The sequence below is a fragment of the Phocoena sinus genome, chromosome 6 (assembly GCF_008692025.1).
Source record: "Phocoena sinus isolate mPhoSin1 chromosome 6, mPhoSin1.pri, whole genome shotgun sequence".
Classification (NCBI taxonomy): Eukaryota; Metazoa; Chordata; class Mammalia; order Artiodactyla; family Phocoenidae; genus Phocoena; species Phocoena sinus.
The window spans coordinates 3,557,031-3,578,195 of NC_045768.1; the positions used below are offsets into that span (position 1 = coordinate 3,557,031).

General features: G+C 56.2%; 2 protein-coding genes across 11 annotated transcripts; one reads left to right on the plus strand and one right to left on the minus strand.

The window, feature by feature from the left end:
* The first annotated feature begins 3,448 nt into the window (after positions 1-3,448).
* On the plus strand, positions 3,449-12,443 carry PPP1R26 (protein phosphatase 1 regulatory subunit 26). 7 transcript variants are annotated; one of them, XM_032635049.1, is made up of 5 exons: positions 3,456-3,588; positions 5,120-5,202; positions 5,378-5,439; positions 5,557-5,677; positions 6,746-12,443. In XM_032635049.1, exon 5 carries the CDS (start codon positions 7,209-7,211, stop codon positions 10,773-10,775), a length of 3,567 nt encoding a protein of 1,188 aa, XP_032490940.1. In that variant the 5' UTR covers positions 3,456-3,588; positions 5,120-5,202; positions 5,378-5,439; positions 5,557-5,677; positions 6,746-7,208; the 3' UTR covers positions 10,776-12,443. The 7 variants fall into 7 exon arrangements, with proteins under 7 accessions (XP_032490943.1, XP_032490940.1, XP_032490944.1 ...); XM_032635050.1 differs by lacking the exon at positions 3,456-3,588 and adding an exon at positions 3,853-3,977; XM_032635051.1 differs by lacking the exon at positions 3,456-3,588 and adding an exon at positions 3,904-3,966.
* A 3,571-nt stretch (positions 12,444-16,014) lies between these two features.
* On the minus strand, positions 16,015-20,890 carry C6H9orf116 (chromosome 6 C9orf116 homolog). Of its 4 annotated transcripts, none has more exons than XM_032635102.1 (3): positions 20,390-20,890; positions 19,201-19,300; positions 16,015-16,895 (listed from the first exon to the last, which is right to left on the minus strand). In XM_032635102.1, exons 1-3 carry the CDS (start codon positions 20,530-20,532, stop codon positions 16,707-16,709), a joined length of 432 nt encoding a protein of 143 aa, XP_032490993.1. In that variant the 5' UTR covers positions 20,533-20,890; the 3' UTR covers positions 16,015-16,706. The 4 variants fall into 4 exon arrangements, with proteins under 4 accessions (XP_032490993.1, XP_032490995.1, XP_032490994.1 ...); XM_032635104.1 differs by having other exon boundaries at positions 16,015-16,860; positions 20,390-20,888; XM_032635103.1 differs by having other exon boundaries at positions 19,222-19,300; positions 20,390-20,886.
* Positions 20,891-21,165: the final 275 nt, after the last annotated feature.

Below are 21,165 nucleotides of genomic sequence, written 5' to 3' on the forward strand. Positions count from 1 at the left end.
CTAAGGATTCCCTGCTCCCTCGACAGAAGGGCAAAGAGAGGGCCAGAGGGGAGCAGTGACTGCACAGGGCCCCAGAGCCTGACTGGAAGCCCACCCACGGCCCTGGTCCCTGCTGCCAGCGCTCACCCATCCGGGAGACAGCAGAGCTACTGACTGTCATTCTAGAAGAGTCAGGCCTGGGCTGAGCAAAGATGCCAGGGTGACCCCTGCCTTGGAAAAGGGAGCCCACTTCATGGTGGTCAGAACAGGGGGAAGGCAGCCTGTGGGCAGATCCTAGGAGACCCGGAACTTGCACCGTGAGGAGCCTGATTGGGAGAAAACTAAACGCCAAAGTCAGCACCTCTTACAACAGGAAAGTTTTGATAAAAATAGATGTCCTTCTTGTTCCTCCGATGAAGATCTTACAACATGCAGGAGATACAGCTTCCTCAAAGTTACAGTATAAATGTGTGTGTACGTGCATGTGTGTGTGTGTATACATAGGTATCTGAAGGTGGGCGGCTTCATAAAGGAATGAAGAAAGCCTTTCCCGGGCTTCCCTGGTGGCGCAGTGGTTGGGAGTCCGCCTGCCGATGCAGGGGACGCGGGTTCGTGCCCCGGTCCGGGAAGATCCCACATGCCGCGGAGCGGCTGGGCCCGTGAGCCATGGCCGCTGAGCCTGTGCTCCGCAACGGGAGAGGCCACAACAGTGAGAGGCCCCGCGTACCGCCAAAAAAAAAAAAAAAAAGCCTTTCCCTTTCCAGAATCTGCTTATTCCCCGTCACACCCTTGGATTTCTGATTTCCACAGGAATCTGTAATTCATGCCCCTCCATGGCTTCAATTGTTCTTATTTGTAAATTTAGCCACAAAATCTCAGCATGGTAAAAGCTGCCCTGGGCCTTACCGCCGAGCCGGAAGCCATAAAGGAAACTTCACAGATTTGGTTACACAAATTGAAAACTCGTGCATGGCCAACAAAACAAACCAAAAGCTAAATCCAAAGTTAAAAGAAAAATGACAAACTGAAAAATAAACGAGTATACACTGGAGATGCGCTAAATCCTTAATGCAAGAAGCTCTGGAAAAAGAAAAAGACACACGGCCCAAGAGAAAAATTTTAAATGCTCACAGAACACGTACAGGCAATTTTCCAAATGGCCAATAGTAAAATAAAAAGATGTTCTACACCACCACCAGGCAAAGAAATTAAAATCAAAGTGGAAAAGACTTGTTTTACCTGTGAGATTGCCAGACGCGAATGCAAGGATACAGTCCAGCCGTGCTCCCCACTCAGTGGGTAGACGGTATGTCAGCTGGGCATTTCTGGAGGGCATTTTGGCCAAAACGCATACCAGTCCTCAGCCCAGGCGAGGTCTCTTCTAGGAATTTACCCTGAGGAAAACTCAGCCGGCTTCCAAGGACACATCAGCAAAGATGTTCATCACAGCACTATTTACAAAGTGTGGGAAGGGACTTCCCTGGTGGCGCAGTGGTCAGGTATCCGGCTGCCAATGCAGGGGACACGGGTTTGAGCCCTGGTCCGGGAAGATCCCACACGCCGCAGAGCAACTAAGCCCGTGCGCCGCAACTACTGAGCCCACGTGCCTAGAGCCCGTGCTCTGCAACAAAGAGAAGCCACCACAACGAGAAGCACGCGCACCGCAAGGAAGAGTAGCCCCTGCTCGCCGCAACTAGAGAAAGCCCACACCCAACGCAGCCAAAACTAGATAAATAAATAAATAAAATTTAAAAAAATAAAAACACTGGCCGTGTAGGAGCTTCTAGTAACAGGACTGCTGATGACCATAGTAACATCTGTGCATCCCTTTTTGTGGCTCATTAGGTTATTAATTAGATGTCTTTTCCCAAACTTTTGGTAATGAAAGAGTATGACTCATAGTGAGAAGACAGTGTTTATTAAACAGTTCTCTGAAGCATGAATCCTATGTTTTCATGGCTTTCAAAATTCCCTAGGCGGATAAGGCTAGAAATAGCCCCCTTCTCATTCCTGCAGGAAAAAGCCTCTGACTTTTTTCTCCTGTCCAACTTCTGGCACTTTTTAGACAGGAAACGAAACCCCAGTTCATCCCGAGATACGTCTGGGTCAGGGGCATGGAGGCTGGTAGGGATGGAAAGACGGACAGTCTTCGTATCTTGCTTTCAACCTGCCCCTCCCACTGCCCGGGCTCCACCCCCACCAGCCCTAGCACCCTGAGTAGCAGTGAGACACCACAAGCCTCCGGTGAAGATCTCTGAACTGTTAGAAAAATCAAACAAAACCAGAAAGAACTTCAAGGCCACACAGTCAGCGAAGGGACCAGAAAACAGAACCTGTCTACTGTGTGGGGCGGGGCGGGGCGGGGCGGGGGGGGGGGGGTTGTTCCTGGAAGACAATGCTCCCTCCCCATTCCCAAACAGGCCAAACGCCCATGACAGATGTGTCTTTAACATCTGTTTCCTCCTGTTGGAACCCAGCTGCAGGTACGCCTATGGAGCCAGTCACAGGGCGCCCCAGCCTCCACCCCGGCCTCCACAGACCCCCAAGGCCAGGCCAAAGGCCTGCACACGCTCAGGTGCTCAGTGACCTTTTCCTGAACGACTGAGGGATGCTCTGCTCTCCCAGCTCCCCTATGGCTCTGAAGTCCTGGGCTTCCACTACACATGAGGCTGCCTCCCGAGCTTCCCTGCTGCAGGACCCCGGTCCCTGGGCGGGCTGTTTATCCATTCTTAGCCTCAGGTTCCTTATCCCGAAGTTTGGGGTGAAGTAAGAAACGCAGACACACAGAAGCATTGGGCAAAGGCAGCAGGAGGCCTGGGCAGCTTTCCTGGAAAGAAGGCTGGCCATGCAGCACTGGAGCTTCGGGTACTGGGGGGCAGGGGGGCACAGAGGGACCCGCTGCTTCCAGGGAGCCAGACTTGAGCTCTGCGCAGACTTAAGGCGAGGAACCACCTCCTTCCAGCCGGAGGCACGGTGCTAGGCACACAGCGGACGCTGGCCATGTAGGAGCTTCTAGTAACAGGACTGCTGATGACCATAGTAACATCTTCCACGACAAAGTAGCCCATCTGTGCGCCTCCCGGCCTGAACTTCCCACCGGGAACCGCGGAGGCAGGGCGGCGTCTGCCAACTCGGCCACTGACTCAGCGCACGACCCCCGCTCCCGGGGCAGTTGGGGGCCAGGGGAGAGGGCGCCCAAACAGCACCGGAGGACCCCAGCCTCTGGCCGGAGTGGGCTGGGGGTCAGACATCACTCCGACTACTCACTCCAACCGCACCGGGGGCATTTCGGGGGGCCGGCCCGAGGCTGGGGAGGGGCGGGGCGTCTCCGGAGGCTCGGGCCGCCTCCGGGCTGGGCCGGCGCGAGCGCGGGCGCGGGCGCGGGCGCGGGGGCGGGCGCGGGGGCGGGGCGGGGTGGGAGCGGGGGCGGCGCGCTGCGCCCGCGGCTCCTCCGCAGCGCGGCCGGCAGGTGGGCGCGCGCTCGCCGGGCGGGGGTCCGGCCGGGCCGCGCGCCTCCCCCGGAACTCGGCCGTGCCATTCCCATGATGCCCAGCCACCGGGCACGGCTTCCGGAGCGCGGCCGCCACAGCCCCGCCGCCGCCGCCGCCGGTAGGTCCGGGGAGGGAGCTCCGGGGGCCGCCCCGCCCCGCGCACGCGCGCCCCGCCCTCCCGCGCGCGCCCCCGGCGCCGGCGGCCCGGCCCCTCCGCGCCGGGACCCCGCCGCCTCCCCGGGACGCGGCGCGCGGGGCGGGGGCCGGTGCGGGGCCGAGTGGGAGGAGGGGGCCTGGCCGGAGGGCGGGCATGCAGGCCGCACCGCGGCGCCGGGCCGCCGGGGTAGGGGCCGCGGCGGGCGGGGCGGGCTCGGCCCGGCGCCGGGTAGTTAGCTGGCGCGGAGGGCGGGGGTCGCGGCCTCAGAGGCGGCTCCTGGCCGGGACCCCCGCCTGCGCGCGCCCGCGTTCCTCGAAGCCGGCCGGACGCGGGGCCCAGGTGAGGTGCAGGTGAGGGTCCGCGGCGGGACAGCTTCCGGCGCGGCCGAGGGCCCGGGGCCCGGCCCCCCCCGCTGAGATCGTGCCCTGCGCCCCGCCCCGTGCAGCTTCCCGGAGGGTCACCGGGCCCCTCGCCCCCAAGCCCACCGAGCCCAGAATATAACCCGGGCTCAGCCCTGCGTGGAGGCCCGACCCCTTCCTGCCAGAGAACCGGGTCTCCTCTCCGGGCGCCGGGATCCCTCCTGGCAGAGGCTGCGCTGGGAGTGAGCGCCCCCAGGCCGGGAGCAGAGGGCAGGGCAGGGTCAGCCGGGAGGGTCTCGCCTGGCCTCCGGCCCCCTAGGCACTGGCAGTGGCCCTGCAGCTTTGCTGGGGAGCCGTCCTTGCCGTATTGTAAAGTCTCATCTTCCGCAGGCCAGGGCCGGAATTCCAGCGCACGCCCACTTCAGGCTGGCCCTCCAGAGAGGGCCCTCCTTCTGGGCCTTGTATCCCGACCCTCACCTCCCTAACCCCGGGGAAAGTCCAGCCTGGGAGGGAAGGGCAGGAGCTGCACAGCATTAATGGCGAAGCCACATGGCGTGCGGGGAGCCAGACTTGGCCAGAGGATGGGCATTAGCGAGGTTCTGTCCTCCTGGAGGTTGGTGTCTAGACTGAGAAGAGACCCAGGCGCCCTCCTCCACTGTTCAAATTCTGGCAGCACATGGCTTTGGGGCGCAGGGCTGGGCGTCCTCACAGCCGCCCTCCAGACCTGGTCCCCGGGTTCTCGAGGAGCAGGGTGGCAGTTTGGCAAAGCGAAAGCCCCCAGGCTTCAGCCCACAGTCTCTCCAAGTACAGTTTCGGGGAGTTTTCCAGAATGATTCATCTCATTGTAGGTGATTGTTTTAAAGCCACAAGCTGTCGCTGGAGACGCTCTCTGAATTTTTAACCTCATTCTTGCGCTAGGTAATTTGACAGTTCAGAAAACTGCCCACTAGGAGTCCGAGCTCTCGACAGTCATTTAAGAGCTGTGAACATGGTCAAGGTGATGAGTAGAGAGCAGCGCTTTTCCTTCCGCCCACTCTGCTACCTGGAGTGGAAACCACTGCAGCTTGGGTTCATCCTTGGGCCCACTTTTTCAGATAGCAGTGCTGTTTAAGAAGTTAATATTCTTTATGTAGACTCGTCACAGATCAAGGCCTATGCAGATGTCTCGTAATCTCTGTCATTTTGCCAAGGCAGCTTGAATGATGACCACAGCAAGGTGGGCACAGCCCAGGGAAAGGGCCCTCCCCCTCCCCACTGTTGCTCCCCACTGCCCTTGGGAGGGAACCTCCCTGGAGGGTGGTGCTGTGGGAGGGATCGTGGACTGTTACGGGTGCTCACATCTGAGGACTGATAAATAGCCTCACATGTTCCCTGCCGTCACCATCCTACAGGATCAGACCGATGGCCCAGGAGAGTTGGGAATTAGTTGTGGTTAACTGTATTTGGCCTCAGGGTAAGTTCTTCCAAAATTGAATTTTGAGCCCTTAATGTGATTTCTTTCCCCCCAAATACTTACCAGCTGTAGTTTCAGCCTCTGAATTAGGTCTCTGATTCTCTTTAATCTTGGCAGTCAAAAGTCCGTTTAAAAAGTGGGCACCAGATTCTACAGCGTAGAGGTGGGGGGACGAAGACCCAATCCCTGAACCGTTCTGCAAACGTCACGCTGAACCTGGACTCGAAGAGAATCGCAGGTAAATGCAGCAGATTCTTTTACATTGTAGAGTCTCACCTTCTGGGCATAAGTAGTAATAGCAGAGGACTTCCTTCTGAATCGGTCATGCCCTCTGGTTCATTGCTGGTCCCACCTGTTTGGGCACGTCTGTGCCTAGGTGGCTGGGCTAGGCTTTCCTGGAAAGGACTGTGGTGTGTAAACACAGGATTCTGTGCTCGTCAGGAAGGAAGCTCCTGGGGGAGAAGGATCTGCATGGGAAGCAAAGCAAACACACAGGCCACTTCCGGCCACCCCCCAAGGCCCCAGGGTGGTGACCGCCTTGCCCGGCACTGTTTGGAGTTGGAACTCAATTTCCCTGTTTCCACAAGCACTGCCAAGCTCTCCTCTTGCATCTCGGCTACTTTGCATTCCAGTTTGCAGGGGATCGGGAGAGGTCAGAGAAACATGTTAAGAGCTGACAGTCATATGATGTATTCTGCGTCTTTCTAATCGGCTGTGTACAGCCTGCGTTATGTTCCCCTCCCCGGCGGTGGTCCCAGACCTGTAGTGTAAAGGCTGTTGGGAGCAGGTCTTCAAAGTGTCCCCAAGACTATCCCAGTGGTTCTGCCGACCCAGCCACATTTGGTCTGAGATACAAAAGCTGTGGAGAAACCACACAGCTTGAAAAGGGGCACCTGACTGTGTTTGGGGCAACTTCTGTATTAATTACCTAAAAATAATCATACGGTCCCGTGAGACCATCTGGCAAATATACGTTCGACGTTTTAAAATAAAGAGGCTTTGGGCTTCCCTGGTGACGCAGTGGTTGAGGGTCCGCCTGCCGATGCAGGGGACGCGGGATCGTGCCCCGGTCCGGGAAGATCCCACATGCCGCGGAGCGGCTGGTCCCGTGAGCCGTGGCCGCTGAGCCTGCGCGTCCAGAGCCTGTGTGCTCTGCAACGGGAGAGGCCACAACAGTGGGAGGCCCATGTACCACAAAAAAAAATAATAATAAATAAAAAAATAAAATAAAGAGGCTTTGGTATAAGTGACCCTTTAAAGTTGTTTAGGGAGATAAATGCTCCCATCAAGTAACTTCTCATTTCAGGAGCTGCTGATTCGCGTCAAGGTTGGACCTACCCACGACGTCTCACTGAACCTGGATTCATACTAGTTGTTCTTTTCCACCTGCAGAGAAGCACTGAGTCTTTATCTCATTGGCACCTCCTGACAACTTCTGGAGGTAAATAAAACCTCTGTTCCTGTATCGGAGAAGATGGACAGAGGGACGAGGAAAGGACACTCGTGTGAGCTTCCGCGAGCTCGCTGCGGGTGGCTCGGAAGCGTTTTCTCATGAAGCTTTGTGGCCGTCTTGCATCTACAGCCAAGGGAGATGAGACCCGGGAGGCGTGAGTGACTTGCCCTGGGACCCGCGGCCGGCTGGACCCTCACCAGGCCCACCGCTTCTCCGTGACCTGACCTAGGGCGCCATCCCGGCGTGCCTTCTCCTCCAGGATGTGAAGCAGGCAGAGAAGCAAAGTGCCGCCTGTCTGCGTGTCCCGTCGGCTAGGATGTATCTCATGAATGCGCCTCCTGTGCTCGCCCTGCCGTCCAAATGGGAGGCCTTTGGCCCACCTGGGAGCTGTAGGTTTCCCGGATGCTTCTCGGAGCCGAAGGAGGGCGTCCCGAGAGCGGCGGTGAGCGCCAAGGTGCAGGCGGTCATCAGCACGCTTCAGGGGGACGGGGCCACCCTGGGCATGAGTGGCGAGCATGGCCGGCAGAGAAGCCAGAGAGCGGAGAGGGGCCGTGGCACCAGGCTGGCTACCAGCCCCGCCTTTGCCGCCTGTGGTCTTGCTGTTGGTTTTGACCCCAAGGGGGAGGAGGAGGCCGCGGACCTCGGCCCCCTGGTGCTGGATTCGGACAGTGATGATTCCGTGGACCGCGACATTGAGGAAGCCATCCAGGAGTACCTGAAGGCCAAGAGCGGGGCCGCCCGGCCTCCCGCAGCCAGTCGATGCAAACCAGAGCCGCCTCCGAGCGGCACCCCGACCGCCCTGTGCCCCCCAGACCTTGCAGCTGGCCCCACTGGTGTCCCCGGCAGCCACAGGGGAGTCGGCCAGGACCAGGGCTCTGCCTCGCCACTCAGTGTGAGCAGTGAGGACTCCTTCGAACAGAGCATCCGGGCAGAGATCGAACAGTTCCTAAGTGAGAAGAGGCAGCACGAAACCCAAAAATGCGACGTTCCTGCAGACAAAAAACCAGACCCCGGTGACGGCTTGGCCCAGTCGGCGTCTAGATCCAGCAGAGAGCCGACGGGCAAGGCGTACCAGCAGGAGCTGGCGGGCGCCTGTAAGGAGTTCACCTTCCGGAAGCCTCCCAGGTCCACAAAGGCTGGCGTGCTGCCCAGAGGCCCCAGGTGCAAGGTCACCGTTGAGCCCGCCGTGGCTGCGGGCCGCCCTGCAGAAGCAGCCCCTGGTAAAGTCGGGGTCAGGAGGGGCACCGGCTCAGGGAAGAGGGGAAGGCGAGCCAGGAGCGCGGCCCTGGTGCCTGAGGCGGCCGACTCAAGCAGCGATGATGGCATCGAGGAGGCCATCCAGCTGTACCAGCTGGAGAAGAGGAAGGAGGCAGGTGGCGAGCCGCTGCAGAGGGCCCTGCCCGCGGAGGAGAAGGGCCCCGGGCCCCCTGCGCACGGCACGGGCCTCTGCACCAAGAGCACCTGGCTCGAAGGCCACGGGAAGACCCCGGGCAAGAAGAAGCCAGTGGCCACCAAGGCCGCGGACTTCAGCCCGGGTGGCCCGGACCCCGACCACCCCTCCAGGCCTCCCAGGGACACCGTGGCTCCTGCACCTCCGGGAAGTACAGCTGCCGAAAGCAAGTCTGTGGACGGGTCCCCGTGCCGCGCAGACACATCCGCGGAGCTGATGTGCGCGGAAGCGATCCTGGACATTTCCAAAACGATCCTGCCAGGTCCCCTGGAGGGCGGCACCAGATCCCCGCCCACCAGCCCACTCCTGTATCCCCACGACGTGCCTTCCTGCTCCGACGGTGACAGCAGCTCTGTGGACAGCGACGACAGCATCGAACGGGAAATCCGGACGTTCTTGGCTCTGAAGGCGCAGTCAGGGGGGCTGCTGCCCAGGACGGAGACGTGCCCGCCACCAGCACACAGCCCGCTGCTGCCGTCCGGCCTCAGCGCCTCGGCCTCCAAAACGCCGGACCTGTCACTGAGCTGCAAGAGGAAACGCGGAGCAGGCAGCACCGCCGTGCGGCCGTGCACGCCCAAGAGGACCAGAGACACGGCCGAGGCGCAGGAGGGCGCCCGGGACGCCGACCGCAGCCAGGGGAGAGCGCAGCCCAGCCAGGGGAAAGCCAGCGAGGCCCCGGGAAGGGAGGGTGAGACCTGGGGCCAGCCTCTCCCCTGCAGGACGGGCGTGCTGGGTGATGAGCACGGGGCCCGGGTCACGCAGGGTACCGTGTTGCCAGGCCCCGGGAAGGCGGCCGAGGCGAGGCGCGGGGATGAGAAGGAGAGCTCCGAGGACAAGAGCAGCTCGCTGGACAGTGACGAGGACCTGGACACGGCCATCAAGGACCTGCTGCGGTCCAAGCGGAGGCTCCGGAAGAGGTGCAAAGACCCCAGAGCCAGCTGCAAGAAGAGGGTCAGGTTCAGCACCACGGAGACGCAGTTCCTGGATAAAGTAGGGGGCTTCCCGAAAGACTGGAAAGACCGAAGCCCACATCTGCTGAAAAGCTGCCTCTCAAAGTCCAGAAAAGAGAGCCCGGGGAGACCCTCGCACGTCCTCTGCCGAGAAGCGGTGAGAGCAAAGCCAGACGGCGTGGCAGCCGAGGACGCGCCCCCGGCTCCCCGGTCCAGGGGCCAAGCTGCAGGAAGGAGCCTGTTCTCTGGTGAATCGGAAGCTCGTGAACTTCGTGGTCCGGCCCCAAGCCCCAGTTCCCTGTCTGATGACAGCAGCTCTGTAGACAGCGATGACAGCATTGAACTGGAGATTAGGAAGTTTTTGGCCGAAAAGGCCAAGGAGTCCGTGAGCGGATCAGAAATTCAAGGAGGGGGCCCCACCGCTCTCGGGACGGGAAATGGGGGCAAGCCAGAGCTGCCGTGCCGGAAAGTGCCACCTCCCGGCCCGGCCCTTCAGCCTGGCATGTGCACCCGGAGCCAGAGGTGCAGGGGGCCCTTGCAGCCGGCCGAGGGACCGAGGGGCCCGGGCAGAGCCTTCGCTCCGGCCGGGAGGAGCAGCCCCCGCGCCGAGCAGGCCTGCAGCCCTGCAGCCCTGGCCAGATGCGAACTGGTACCGCCCAGGAGCGCCAGCGGGACCGCGTCTGCCAAGGGGTCACCAGCCAGTAGGAGAACCGCCTATGTGCCCAAAGATAAGAGCCCGAGGGGGGCCGAGGCTGCCGCGGGGGAAAGCGCATTGGCTCAGCTCCCGAGCTGCGTGGAGGCTGGCGCTCGGGCAGAGAGCCGGAGCTCACTGGCACGGACCCCAGTCGCCGAGCAAGAGGGGAGGCCCCGGGCCGGCCTCGCCCTGCCCTGGACTGACTTCTCCCCCCAGAGCCGGTTGCAGAGCACCTGGGCACTGAACACGAAAGGCAGGGACACGGCGGCGTGGAAAGGGGGCCTCAGGGGCCAGAGAGAGAAGCGGCTGGAGGGCCAGGCCCGGGGCTCTCCCAGCCTCGCCATGGACCCCAAGAGAGGCCTGCCTTTTGCCGGCTTCTCACCACTGCTCTCCACGCAGCTGTTTCACTTCGGGAAGAGTGTCTCCTGGGGCGGGAAGCAGGCCAGCCTCTTCAGTCCCCCCCTGAGCCTGCCTCTACAGGGCGCATCCTTCTCGGCCTTCCGAGAGACCCAGGCTGGCCACGGCCCAGTGTTCGGAAGCTCACACTTGCTGGTGAAGCAGGAGGGTGGCCGCTGGCCGCCCAGGAAGTCCCAGGCAGGGCTCAGTCTGCCCGACAGGAGGAACTCGGGGCCGGAGGAGAGCATCTTGGACCTGCGGTACAGGCGGAGGGGGGTGGACAGAGACGATGAAGACCAAGAGGCCCTGGGCAGCGACGCCAGCGAGTTCAGCGATGCGTCTGTGGAGGAGGGCGGCAGCCTCTTGGCCAAGGGCCCCGTCCTCCAGCTGTGAGCCCGCTCCTGGCCGCGGCAAGTGTGGGCGAAGCATGTGTGTGCCCGTCCCCACGTGTCACACACTCCTGATGAAAGGGCGGAGCCCTGGAGGCCCCTGTACAGCCTGTATATATGTACACTAACGCGAAAGGATGTTTTTATTTAACAGATGTGTCCTGGTAAATATAATTTTTGTAGGCTTTTTGTAAATTATTTAAAGTGCTGTAAAAAATATTTTTGGTGAATACCATTGTTGGATTTTGTAGGGCGTTCCTCGGGGCAGTTCTCCGTGGTCTCCGCACTAGTCTTAGATCAGCAAACACTTGGTTCCGACTGTCCCTGCACTTGGGGTTGATCGCTGGTGGCCATGGCCAGTCGTGGCCACAGTTCGGGCCCGAGGAAGGCAGCAGCCGGTGCCCCGCCTGAGACGTGCCAGAACGCCCCAGCGGTCTTGGTTGGGACACCCCTGGACAGCACTTCTTATGTAAAAGAGGCCCGAGCATGTCTTCAATTGGAAAAGCGTTTCAAAGCACAATGGCCAGCGAGCAAACTGGCCATGCCAGTTGCACGTAGGAGTCCTGAGTGAGATCTCAGGGCCGGTCACCAGTTCACACCTGAAGCCTGTGTTGTTTAATGTCCAGTCCTGTTCAATCATGACATGATTCTACCGGCTCAATAAACCTCTTTGTACAGGAGCTGCCGTCCTTCGTTTTTAGTCACAGCTCTAAAAAGGTACCAGGCAGCCCGTGTGTTTTAAATGCCCTTGTCCTGATCTGGGCAAAGCAGAGAGGCAGCGGCTGCTTCATGGGTTCTGGTGCCCGGAGTCCTGAGGACCGAGGACAAAGCCCACCGCCCTCCGGGAACTGGGCTCGCTGGGACCACTCCACCAGCAGGGGTGTGCCCGTACTCTCGGTGTGTTTGAGCGGCGGTGCCACGCCCACAGGGAAGAGCGTGGCATCCTGTACTTTGTGCTCTGAGGCTGCTGCGGTGCCCACAGCTACGGAAGAGGCAGGTGGGAACCTGCACACGTGAGGCTGAGCGCTGACGTTTACCCGCGATCGTCCAGCAAACTGATCGGCTGCCGCAGCCGTGACAGCCCATCAGTAGCTGCAGTGGGCCTGGAGCAAGGTTTAATTTGCAGCTGAAGTTGTTATTCTGATGTGCAAGTGAATTTTCTACATGTTGTGCCCCCCTAGGTCTTAGCAGGAATTCACTTCTGTACCCAAATGGGGACGTGTGCCAGCACCCACAGTCAGTGTCCGCTGGGTCAGATGCTGTGACGGGCAGTCCCTGTGGACTCCGTGACCGTCCGGTGCCTACGCGCTGTGCATCCGATATTTCCGTTGTCGAATATTCATTCACTTAAGTGCTTCCTGGAAAAACAATTAATCCACGCTTTAAATTTCATTTAATTTTGAAGGAGCGCTATTAACACTTGAAAACAAAAATCAGCTTGTTTTGTATATAAGAACTGGATTTTTTGTTTTGGGTTTTTTTTTTATGCTAATAAATCAGGCACTGCTCACAAATCAGTTGATGTAGTCTGTCCTGTGCAGAGTGGCCTTTGCAGGATGTTGACGTGAGAACCCAATGTCTAGGACCTGCCAGTGTTCTTCTGTGCCATCGTGCATTTAGTCCTGAGCACCTCTCTGCTCCTGCGGTCCATCCCAGTCTCCCCCAGACCCTTTGCACCTTCCTCTCCCCCTGCCTCCCTAGCCCCAGTCTGTGTGCTTACTTGGCAGTGCAGGCCATGCCTGGTTTTCACAAACTGGACGCAAACGTGACCGTGCGGGCCCATCCCTGGATTGCCAACAAGCCATGCTGCTTGAAAGATTTTGCTTTCCCTCTCCCCAGCATCCTAGGTCAACTCTGGCACACACTGGGGCCAAGGTCCGAGGTCCCCCTGCACCCTGTCTGCAAAGGGGGCTGCAGTGGGGGGCAGACGGGAGCACTGTCCCTTAGTGATGGCTGTCTATACGTTTGCAGCCCTGGTACAGCTCCTCCGATGATCCGGGCCCGACCCTGCATCCGTACATCACAGCATCCCCGGAGCTGCTGCACGAGATGGCACATGTGCCCGCACTTGTAGGAAGAGTCTCAGCAAGGATGTGTTACCAAATCAAGCTGTAATTACTAAGACCTACAGATAAGTCCGAACCAAAGAGCCCCTCTTGCTTCCCAATGGGGAGGGGGTGGGCGTCTATGTACCTGGGGCCACAGGTTCATTTCACCTAGTGCAAAGAAGGGGGAGAGACCCGGTTTTTTGTTTTGTTTTTTGAGGGTTTTTTTTTGCGGTATGTGGGCCTCTCTCTGTTGTGGCTTCTCCCGTTGTGGAGCACAGGCTCCAGATGCGCAGGCTCAGCAGCCATGGCTCACGGGCCCAGCCGCTCCGCGGCATGTGGGATCTTCCCGGACCGGGGCACGAACCCATGTCCCCTGCATCGGCAGGCAGACTCTCAACCTCTGCACCACCAGGGAAGCCCCAAGAGACCCGGTTTTTGAGGTGTCTAATGCTCTGGGTTAGGTCATCCTGGGGTCACTGTGTCGCTGCAGGAACTGCCCCCTTTTCTGGAAAGAATGGGCCCGCTTCAGAAGTCCCAGCAGAATAGGATGGGAATGGGAAGAGGGGGAAGTCTTGGAGGTTAGTGTTCGATGTTCACCACCCGCGTTTCCGCATCAAGGAGAGTGTCTTCCTAAAGAGAAGAGTCATGGACTTCCCTGGTGGTGCAGTGGTTAAGAATCCGTCTGCCAATGCAGTGGACACGGGTTCGAGCCCTGGTCCTGGAAGATCCCACATGCTGCGGAGCAGCTAGGCCCATGCGCCACAACTACTGAGCCCACGCGCTGCAACTACTGAAGCCCGCGTGCTCTAGGGCCCGTGCTCCTCAACAAGAGAAGCCACCGCAATGAGAAGCCTGCGCACCGCAATGAAGAGTAACCCCTGCTCGCCACAACTAGAGAAAGCCCGCGCACAGCAACGAAGACCCAGTGCAGCCAAAAATAAATAAAATTTTAAGAAATCGAGAAGTGTTGCTCTGAACTTTCTCTTTTGCTCAGAATCCGAGTTATCAACAGGTTTTCCCAAGCTGAGACACACTCGCAGTGGGAAACCAGGCCCTCAACTGAAATACTAGCACTTTATCTGCTCATATAAAAAGTATTACCACCTTGATCCTCCTCTCTCCTTGAAATTAATTTAAGGGCCTGTGTAGAGGGGACGGGGAGGGGGAAATATTATATTATTTGCAGAAGCTTTGAGATTTCTGGTGTTTTGTGTGAACAGAGGGATTTTTTTTTCCCAGTGTCAACACATTTTACTATGTATTTGAAACCATTTATTCTAATTGACTGTAAATAAAAGATTAAATATCACTGAAGAAAAATAGACAAATGTAAATATACTTTTAGGGTAAGAAGTTACTGGTTTTACGCCAACTCAGCAGCTAAATTAAGCGATCAGTAAAGTGCTGTGAAACTTCGTCAATGTTTCATTTCAGAGTGGAATAGAGGCCAGATAAAGAAAAGACCTACTCGTGGATGGGGAAAGAGTTTCTCTGGAATTGCCATGCAGTTTATTTAATAACCTGTGGAAACTGGTTTTTGTTAACCTCTTTGGATCGCCTTTCCCGTAACTGTTCCGATTGGATTTAAGATTTCAAAAGAACTCAGTACAAAGGTCAGAAGAATGATGGGTGTCATTTTCTTCCCGTTCTTTATGCTATAATGCCGAACAGAAGGCATGTTCTTGTAACTTAGGATTAGGCCTGTCAATCTAAACTCTTTTCTTTTTCCCTCACACATAAAGATTCCAGTTTGAAAATAGGTTAAAAAGATAAATTTCATGATAATCACTGGAGTTCGTATATGACTCGTGCAAACATGTAGGAAGTTAGGGTGTGTCTATGGGGTCAGATGCTGATGACCCGGCCCCTCCCAGGACCCCCCAAGGCGGGTTCAAGCCCAGGACCTGCTGCAGGGCACCCCCTCTGGACCCTAATTTTCCCATCCATAGATGGAGGTACAGCAAGACCTGCCCCAGGCGTGAGCATCAGATGAGGTGACACTGTCAAAGCTCTTCGAAAACCGTGAAAACAGACAAGTGGAGGGGAGCATGGCACCTCGTGGGGGCCCAGGCGCCAGGAGCACGTGGGAATTGGGAGCCTGAGCCGGAGATGGTGGGTGAGTTTTCAGGAAGACAGGCATGTACGTTATACCAGAGGTACTTCGGTTGTCCGTCTTTCCAGACATTTATTCTACGTACAGAGTCTAACGTTCCATTAACTCATTAGCAACTGATACAGAAATATTGGTTATTGGCTATGACAATTAAAGCACGTCAATACCTGATTTTGATGCCAGGATTAACTTCGTAAAGCTCACTGGCGTGCTTGGCATGTTTTGTTTGTGGATGTCAGCTCGACTGACCGTCCCAGCCCGGGCCCTGACCTACACACACTGTCCTGTTCCGGGAGGGCAGGTGCTCACCGGGTCTAGCTTGGAGGGGAAACCATCACTTTGCCTGACGGCTGCATCCCACCTGGATCCCCTGCGCTTCCCAGCCAGCTTCAGAGGAAGGGATTTGTCCTTTTCAGTGAGTTTAGAAACTGGATTGATCAGCTGTTCTTTTTCTTTTTTTATTTCAACAGAGGAGAAATACAGAAACATTCTGAGGATTTTGGTATTTTTAATGAAAGGTTGTTTTTAAAAAAAAAAGGCATTTTCAGTGTGATGCCTGGAGTCTGTGCTAGTTTTCCAGCTAAGGAGAAGGATATGACATAGACCCTGGATCCAGACGCAGCTTTGTACCTTTTCTATTCAAATAATAGATTGATTTTCTCTGGAAACCATTTCCACCCCAAACTGGACGTTAAGAATGTTGCTGAAATGTTTACTTTTGTGTAATAATAAGTCTTTAATGAAGAAATAACCGGTCATGGTATTTCATTTCCTCCCAAACTCATATGTGAGTAAAACCTCTTTGGGTAAAAACCTTTGTAAGGAAGGTAGCGACAGTGGTCTGTAACAATGATTTCTTCTGTCTGGTTCCAACACCTTCCGGATTTCCTGTGATGAGCTGTCATAAAGGAAGGTGGGAGGAATCTATGTCTGGAAGATATATATTGTCGTAGAAAATGTTTTCTTATTGAGGACCCAATACATCATAGTAAACATTGATTGAGAACTAACTACATGGAAAGAGAAATCCACTTTATGTAGTTATTACCCCCACCTGAGAAAAACATGGTCTTCCCCGCCTGATTTTTTTAAAACATTTTATTGAAGAGGTACAATGAACAGCAAGTGGAGAAGCCCGACGTACACCTCACCCCTCAGCAACAAGCAGCACTCACCAACCTTGTTGATTCCGCCTCTGCCCCCGCCCCATTCGTGGCCAGGGCGTGCTCAATATCACTCCAAGCTTGGCCCGGGTCAGGGCCAGTAAGGGCCCTCCTGCCTGGTCCCGCCTGGAGCTTTCCTCCTGAGGTCCCCTCTGCCTCCTCGCCCAGCCCTCGTCCACACCCAGGCAGAGCATCCTACCCTCCCTCCGTGGCTTGGCAGGATGCTTGAGAACACAAACCACGCGTAGTTTGTCATGAGTATAAAAATGGCTCCCAAACAAAGATGCAGGTGGGGCTCTCGGGCGTTCCCAGGATTCAGACTGAGATCGGGGTCCCAGGATGCCCACCGCCCTACTCATTGATTATACCTGAGTCAGGGACTGGGGACATGGCAAGGTTTTTAATGGAAAGTCAAGCTATTAGCTCTTTTTCATCTAGATGTAAAACAGAGAAAGTACGGCATCATAGCCCCGTTTGCAAATTTTTCTAACCTAGAGGGGGAAAATATTTTCAGGGAAAGCAGTGAAGTGTGTTCCTTTACAATTGGGCAACTTATCAAAGATTAGGGCTGCCAACTGTCCAGACTATCTCCGCCAGAGCCGGGAGGCCCCTCAATCACAGATGGACGGCTTGCTGACCCTGTAGCTGGGGTGGAAGTTGAGCCGATCGTAGAAGGTGATGTAGTTGTCCGGACCCGTCACAATGCTCTTCTCCATGGAGACGTTGAAAGTATTGTTCTGGAACATTCCACCAGCTGCAACTTGTCTAGAAAATTTATACGAATTTGGATAAAATACCTTCTGGAAGTGAAAAGGGGACACTAGGGTTAGTGATACATGATAACACTCTTGAGCAATCAGTCATTAGGTATTTTGGGAAGAAAAATTAAAATTTGTAAGAAAATGTTTTTAAATTCTTATTTTGTAAGAAAATGTCGTCTCCAATCCTAGGAAACAGAGAAGCCAGGGTGGGCAGGATGGCTGGCCTAGCTGGCCCCAACCATCCCAATTTCTGCCTAATGTCAGGGAATGATGATTAATGATGCCTCCTTTCGCTATTACATGGATAGAAGAATCAATTATGGGGCCACCTGGGCAAGGCATTGCCACACCTGAATATGGTTACAATGGGTCAGGCCCAAAGCTGTTCCCAGTTCAGCTTTTGCCAACTGTACAACTAGGGCAAGTTACTGGACTTCTCTGAACTTGAGTTTTCTCTTCCGTGGAAAAGAGATAACATCAGTAGGTTTCCACCTTGATGGGGTATTAGAATCCCTTGTAGAGCTTTAAAACAATTCTGATGGCCGTGCCCCCCCAGCCGAGGGGTCTGGGGAGGGATGCCCTAGCGAGGTGGAGGTGCAGTGAGAACACAGATGAGGCCGCTGGTGTGTGCGGGCACCCAGGGGTAGGAGTCATTTCAGCAATACAGCATCTCCAGGTGACCTCGAGGTTTCTGACAGAAGTGGCCTGGACCGCTATCAGATAGTACACTTGGGACAGGTGGCCTGTTCTAGGCTCCCCTCGTGTCAAGTAGATCACTTGATGTTTTGTCTCCTTGGCAGGAAGCAAGTACCAAGAGAAATGGCCTTCAGTGCATTCTTTTGTTTGTTTTTTGTGGTTGTTGTTTATTTTGTGTTTTGTTTTGCTTTGTTTCGTTTTTGGCTGCACCCTGCAGCTTGTGGGATCTTCGTTCCCCGACCAGGGATCAAACCCGTGCCCCCTGAAGTGGAAGTGTGGAGTCCTAACCACTGGGCTGCCAGGGGATTCCCAGTGCATTTTTAAATAGACTTTACTTTTTAGAGCAGCTTGGGGTCTACAGAGAAGCTGTGCAGAGTGAAGAGTTCCCACATCGCCTCCCCAGCAGCACACACAGCTGACCTGCTGTTCACATCTCCCATCAGCGTGGTGCCTTTAGAACAACTGAGACAATGGCGACGGGTCGTCATTAACTAAAGTCCACAGTGTACGTAGGGTCCACTTTTTGCATTGTACATTCTGGGTTTCGACAAATGAATAATGAATGACATGTATCCACCACTACAGTGTCATTAAGAATAGTTTCCTTCAGTATATTTTCTAAAACCCAAAGAATGCATTTTTATTCTCTGTTCCCATGTGGGAAGGAAACACTGCGTGCTGCTGGTTGAGTCCCGCGGCCACACTCAGGTCAGGAAGCTGGAAACCAGGTTCCAGGTAAAGCAGGTCGATAAGCAGCAAGAAAAACTTCTAAACTTGCCTCCGGAGAACCTCGGTGCTTCACGTCCCACTGCCTCATAAGACCAGCAAATGGCCTTTTTTATAAAAGCAAAACATCTGGACCTATGTTTGTAAGTGTGTCGGTCTTTTTCATGGAAATACCTGATCCCTTGATCCTGGGAGAATGACCTTTAAATGCTCTAGGAACTTTCTAGAGAAACAATCTTCTCACAAAAGCTCTATCCCCCATGAAAAAAAGGTAGATAAGCCATTATCATGATCTTTTAACATGAATAATTTGCAAGAAAAACAACACTGCCAGCCCCAAAATGGGAGGCCCTCCTGTCTTGGGTACCCAGGGGATGCTTACACTGGTCCATCTGCCCTTCACCTGGACCCAGCAGGGGCATCAGGGGGTTCTAGGAGGCTCCCTGCCGTGTGAGGTTGATCTCAAAGAGGGGTCAGGTTCCCCAAAAGTGCATAGATCCCGGGGCCCTTTTGTAACCTGTGCTTTCATCAGCCAGCGCTGTCTCTTAAGATCACAAGTTAAATATTTCATAAAATACTTTTTGGTATTACTCCAAAAAGAAGGCAGTTCTTCATTTACCTGCCTCAAAACCTACTGCATTAGGTTACGAGAGTTGGCTGGTTGTACGAGTGAATGGGGCCAGCCCTTTGGGATGCTGTAAGGAAGACTACATGCCCTTTGTTCATCCTTTAAATCATTTCATTGCTAAACTCATTCGTTCATTTATTTCTACCCTGCCCCGTCCCAAAAGAAATTGAGGTGCGCCCTCCCCCTTCGTGCTGTTGGAACTGCGGGCCTCTCTGCACCTCCCCCTCCTGATGTGTTGCTCTTTTGAGAAATCCGGAGTCTCAGCCTCCTCCTAGAGATACCCCACCTGCGCACCTTTCTTGGCTTCCTCCTTACCGGCATCTCGTGCACGGTGGGTGCTCTGCTCCCATAAGCTTGGTTACTGGTCCTGTACACTGAGGGGGGCTCCTTGGTCCTAGCAGGAGAAAAATACTTTATTTTCCACTCATTTGTTTTAATTCTGCCCAAGCCACAGCTTTAACATATTTGGTTGATGGAACTTTGTTGGAAATGCCCCAGATGGGCGATGCAGCCGTGAACCTGGGCTCCTGTGGAGTGCAGGGTTGGCCTCCCTGGCAGGCTCAGCCTCCCTGACTCCCTCTGCTGACCTCTGCCAAAGCCCTAAAGAACTCCCAGGTGGCAAGTGCTGGCCCTCAGCCCCAGCGGGACCTGGACCCATGCTGTCATTTCCTGGGTGGGTGGGTAGGCTGGGAGCTGTGACTCAGCCTCCAGGCCTGCCACTCGCGGGGGCCAGCCCTTTGGGATGGGAGGGGATGCCCTCCCACGGCAGGGGGGAGGTCCCTCCACTTCTGAGCCTCCAGGAGAAAATGTTCCTGCAGTCTCTAGTCCTGATGCTATTGGTACAGCAGTTTAACTAGTAGCTGTGGGCTCAGACACCCCAGCTCTGCCTCATACTAACTCTGGGATCTGTCTTTCTACAACCCAGATGTCCCTCCTGGGAAATGAAGATGCTAACAGAGCCAACTCTGTGGGATCGTGGAGGGACTAAGGGGGAGAGGGGGGAGCGGGGAAGGCACGCACAGCCTGCCCAGCTGTGTCTTAAGAGACTGTGGCGCACTGGAACAGCTGGCAGGCCACGCCCCTCGGCAGCCTGGTGATGGAGGTGTTGCCATGCACCTCAGGCGGACGGGTCCTCTCCGCCTGGAAAGGAGAGGAGACTGACCCGCCCTAGAGGGTGCTGCTGGGATCAGCCCGAGTTGTGTGATTTCCCCTGGGCAAACCCCGCCCCACCTCGCTGGCGGGAGGCCCACTCACTCCACCCGCAAGTCGCAAGCCGCAGGCAGCACCTCCGCGCTCATTTGGTGGTTAACAGCTGACCCCGCTTTTGACTTGCGGGCCGGGAGGGGGCCTGGGGGTTCTTGCACAACGGGCCATCTGCGCAGAGCGCAGGACCAGCTGGGCACCTGGCTGGCGGCTGGACCAGGAGCCCTTTCTTTCCTCTTCGTATGCCAGGTGGACCCTGACCGGACTCCCTGGTCCTCACCTGTAGCCCCGAAACCAAGCCGGGTTGTTGAACCTGGCCGGCAGGTCCTCGCTCACGCGGTAGTAGTCGCTGGTTTTCTCCGGCGGGGCCTTGGCCTTGGGCACCTCCTGCTCCGCGCATCCCTCGGGGTCCTCCTCGGACATCTCGCCTCGGTCCACCCGAGTTTCCGGGGAAAGAGCTAGCGGGCAGGAAACAGCTTCTCAGCCCTGGGGCCGTGAGGGGCCGCGCGGCGTCTTGTTGCTAAGCGACGGCCCGGTCACCTGACTGGGTGGGCGGGGCCCTTAAAGGCGCCGCGCCTCCTGGGCCGGAGGGCGCCCACCGCCGGCTTGTGGGGCAGAAGTCCGAGGTTCTAGAACCTTCCGTGGCGAGCCACGAGGCCCTAGGCTGGCCGGGATAATAAGGCATTACTTCCTGGGGCCGCAGTGCCGGGTACCCTATGATCAGTAGCCTTCGGCGCCAACATTCTCCCAAATGCGGTGGGGGGCAGATTTCCAGGCAGATGAAACCTCGGTCCTGGGGCTTCATCGGCAAATTGCGGAGTTCAGGTTTTCTAAGGCCGCTTCGCTGTAACGCTCCGACACTCACCGCGTGGGCCAGGGCTGCTCCTTGACCCCCACCCCCGACTTCAGGCCCCCCCAGTACGCTGCATCTAAAATTAAGACTCCAGATTTGCCTAACTTTATGGAATCTTTCTAAGCCAAATGTTTAAAAATTAAAACACTTTTGGACAGCGGGAGGTTGTGCTGGACTGGCCGCAGGTGAAGACAGTCCCCATC